Genomic DNA, 4392 nt, shown 5'->3' on the forward strand with positions numbered 1-4392 from the left:
TCTTTTATTTTTACTCAAGTAGAAAGGCTATTTAAAACAATAGTAATGACAATGCTCCGTTCAATTAATCAGATATTAAACCACAGGCTAGAATTGAATTAAAATTTACTCAATCAATCAGAACAAAACAAGCAACTCTTTTTAGTGGATTTTCCTCCAATTGATCAAATTCTAATCTTTAGTTCGCAATTTGATTGAAGCATTAAATTATTGTTTATTTATTTAAGCACTTAACCTTCAAGCCATTTGATGCTGTCTATTCGATGACACAGGCCGGTATTCAAAGTCAAATCTTATTTAAGATCATCTTGAGTTTGTCTTGAAACTAATGAAACAACCTAGCATTGTAGATAAAGTGAAATATAAGAGATCGGATTATGAATAATCACAGAATGATATTTATATAATTAATAATATTTAATTCATAATTGATTAAACTCAGGAAACTCGAGCTGCGTTCCAAAACTCTACTCGTCGAATAAAATAGGGTTTGGTCGCGACTAATCAGGATACAGAAATATCTGTTCCTTCTATTCTGATTGGTCAGTCAACTTTACCTAACAGGGTTTCGGAACGCAGCCCAGGAAACATCGTTAATTGCAAGCAGTTGTTTAGAAGGTGGGGCAGAAGCAGTTAGTAGTGAATTCGTATGATTCGTGTGGTTACTTTACTCCAAGAAATTTTTGTACATATAAATTTGCATAGAAAAAATATCGTATAAATATTGTGTATTAAGAAATATTCTACAAACTGTTGTAAGTATTGGATTTGTAACATAATTCTTGTATAGTAAATAAGAAGTGCTATGATAACATATATAACCTCTCTTTTTATACAGAATGTGATAGTGGCGTCTTGCATTTTAAAAGCTTACAGCTGGTTGTCAAGCATTTTTTAAAAATATTATAAAGTTACATAGAATCGCGTCTAATCTAATAAAAACTCCATTTACCCAAAAACATGTCAAAACGTAAGTTAGAAGATATGGAAAATAGACTTGGAAAGCAACCACTTAAAAATTCATTGGATTCTGATGAAGATGATGATGAGATAAATGAAGATGCTTATAATATAATGAATGAAGAAGAATTTGAAGGTATCTAAATTTATATACATATGATCTATAAATATATTTATTATTATAAATGAGACAGTTCTTGTTGTATATTTAAATCATTTTTCACAACTATCAAAAACTATCTAAAAACAAAAAGATTATACACATAACAAACAATATTAAGAGATGTGTTATGTATATTTTTAAAAATAGGTGCAGAAGATGGACCTTCAGCACCTGAAACAAATGTAGGATTTACAGCTTTTAATATGAAAGAAGAGTTGGAAGAAGGACATTTTGACAAAGATGGCCATTATCTTTGGAAAAAAGAAAAACAAATCAGAGATAACTGGTTGGATAACATAAACTGGGTTCAGGTAAAGAAAATAAATCTAATAATCTTTTTGAGAACTAGTTAATTTATCTATTTAAAATTATATTTTATCTATATAATAAAAAACAAAAACATTAATATATTCTTATATTTCATAAAAACTTATATTATTTAAATAAAGTTTGTTTTAATATTTTGTAACACATATTTTTGCTAATATAATATAATGTATACTTTTTTCTTGGATATGTATAAAATATTAACGTATCTGTTTTTGCAAGATCAAATCTAGTTCTACAACTCAAGAGCCTGTTAAATCAAATAAAAATCATGGATTAGCAGATAGTGATAGTGACGACGATGGAGATGTTATGTTTGATCCCATTCCATTATACAAAACAATGTTAGAATATCTTAAGCCTGGCGAAACTGTTTCTAAAACCTTGTGCAGACTTGGTATAGCAATTACTAATACATTTAGTATTTGAGTAACTAAGAAAAGTAAATGCGAATTATAACAATCCAGGTAAAGAGAAAAAAAAGTTAACTACAGCTGAAAGATGGAAAAAGAAAAAGGAATCTAAAACATTTAAGGAAGAAGATCCAAAGGCTGTTAGTATAACAAAGTTGACAGAGGTAGCAAATGAATTATTAACGCGTACTGGTAATATGGATATATATCAAGAAACTTATGAACAAATAAAAAAGAAGGTAATAAATACGCACATGTGAAAGAGATGTAAGTATATGTGGTAATTTGATCGGAAAATTTATCTTTTAGGTTGAACAAGCCGATAAACATGCACATCCTTCGAAACAAGAAGCAGAGTTGGATATGTATGCTGACGATTTTGACGAAAAAGAAAAGGCGAAACTGGATGACATCAACAGTGGTATGTAATATATTATTTTCAATATATCAAATATTGATCAACATAAACATGACAATGTGTCAAATATTGTATTTTGTTACGTATACTCGCACAAAAATATTGTTTTTTTTATTGTGTATATTTTATATGATGTGCATACAAATGACATACACATTCAGGTGAAACGGTAGAAACTAGGGAAGACACATCCAACGTAAAAGAGAATGTAACATGGGAGCTAAAATGGTCACAAAATGAAGATGCGGAAATATATGGTCCTCATACTAGTGAACAAATGCAAGCATGGTCAAAAGAGGGATATTTCAAAAATGGCGCTTGGGTCAGAAGAACTGGACAACAAAATCAATTTTATAATGCTGCTAGAGTAGATTTCGAACTTTACCTGTAATTTTTACATTCGGATACAGAAATGCGTGAATAAACCATGTATTAGACATTGCAAGAAGAATTATATTCTACATGTAACTGATACGCGCACGCAATATATTGTGTATATATATATATATATATAATATACATATACAATATGTATGGCGTGTGTAAAAATACATACAAACTGTAAATAGTTCAGTTTCATAGTTTATATATCTCACATGTAGAGTTTTGCACAAATATCTGTACAAATATAAAAAAAAACGTAATCCGCGTAATTGCTTGTTAACAATTAAACATATTAATTTCTTTTCTCATTTCTACATCAAGATGCTAAAGGATGCCAACTCTTTCGTCTAGTAAATTTTCATACTTATTTTTTTTTACGAATGGTAACATTGGATTGTTTTGATATTAATCTAGAAATAAACAAATATGTTTGCTTTTCAATTTTTTATTTTTCAAGTTTTATTTTTTATTAGCAATAATTATTTAGCAATAATTAAGAGTAAAGAGATATAAATTGATCATTTTAAAAATGAATTTTTAACATATTATAACAAACAAATTTAATCTTTTGCAAGAACACAAAATGTTAGTATCTCGCACAAACAACACTTCTATCTGGTTATTAGTCTGCGCTTATTCATAAAGTGGTATCGTCACGATTTGATATATGGAAGAAGTAAAGTACACAAAAAAAGTGACGAAGATATATTGCGTTATATTTTTACCGTATCGGCGAAACACAAAGTACTTTAGTCTTTTTATTTTAAGATGAAAGAACGTAGCATTCGGAAATACATAGGGATTGGTTGAACGAAGGCGAAAATAGGGTAAAACGAGCTGATAAATTTATACATGCCGGTTTCATAAACGGATATAGAAGAAAGACTATTAAGGGTGTTTTATATTCAATGTATCTTTATCGTAATATGCAAAGCGCGTTATTATCATTCCAATTTCGAATATTCGTTCGATTATTCGAACATTTTGATAGTAATTCATATTTTTTTTCTTTTTTATGCAACCGGCATCGGGATGTACACACATATATACGAAGAAAACAAACACATACACATAGACATTTGCGCACGTGAGAAGACATGATTTATCGACGTCGGAATGGTTCAGATCTTTTTTTTACATAATATAGACAACATATATCGATTATACATGAGAGGAAGAAATTATCAAAGAGAGAGAGAGAAAAGTCTATGAGAGTATCAACAACTAGATTTTATTGCTGAAAAAGAAGGTGGCATCTACAATGTGATGCTGAACATGTTTGATCATACGCGATCGAGTCCAAGATTTATAATGTGATACGATTGGTTATTATTCTCAAGTACTATGCTATTATATAAGTCTTTTGAAAGATGGAAAACATTTGACTTGCTAATATTGATGCGCTCCGTATCGCTTACTCTGGAAAGAGAGTAACGCGTTCAATATATCACATTCAGTTAGGTTTGGTAATGGGATCGCGCGAGAAAGAAAAAAAATACGCGCGCGACCTTTACGTGTGTGGTAATAAAATTTCTATTCCGACGAAATTACATTGCTGGGATGTTTTACATCCAGTTCGCGTGATGAAAATTCAAATTAACAGCGCCGTACTGTATAAATAATTCATTGGCCGAAATTGTGTGTGTGTGTGTGTGTGCGCGCGTGTAATATATTATATATTAATATTTTAATATATATGTAACTTGTTATATTATATATATTAAGTA

The 4392-nt window shown here is 29.6% G+C and overlaps 1 protein-coding gene across 1 annotated transcript; it reads left to right on the top strand.

Moving 5' to 3' along the window:
* The first annotated feature begins 603 nt into the window (after positions 1–603).
* On the top strand, positions 604–4321 carry LOC109859226 (CD2 antigen cytoplasmic tail-binding protein 2 homolog). Its single transcript, XM_020437246.1, has 7 exons — positions 604–755; positions 839–1096; positions 1271–1434; positions 1673–1847; positions 1918–2102; positions 2173–2284; positions 2443–4321. The coding sequence occupies exons 2-7, from the start codon at positions 961–963 to the stop codon at positions 2670–2672; spliced, it is 1002 nt and encodes a 333-aa protein (XP_020292835.1). The 5' UTR covers positions 604–755; positions 839–960; the 3' UTR covers positions 2673–4321.
* The last annotated feature ends 71 nt before the right edge of the window (positions 4322–4392 follow it).

Source organism: Pseudomyrmex gracilis, unplaced genomic scaffold, assembly GCF_002006095.1.
Source record: "Pseudomyrmex gracilis isolate BER0280 unplaced genomic scaffold, ASM200609v1 scaffold_248, whole genome shotgun sequence".
Lineage (NCBI taxonomy): Eukaryota > Metazoa > Arthropoda > Insecta > Hymenoptera > Formicidae > Pseudomyrmex > Pseudomyrmex gracilis.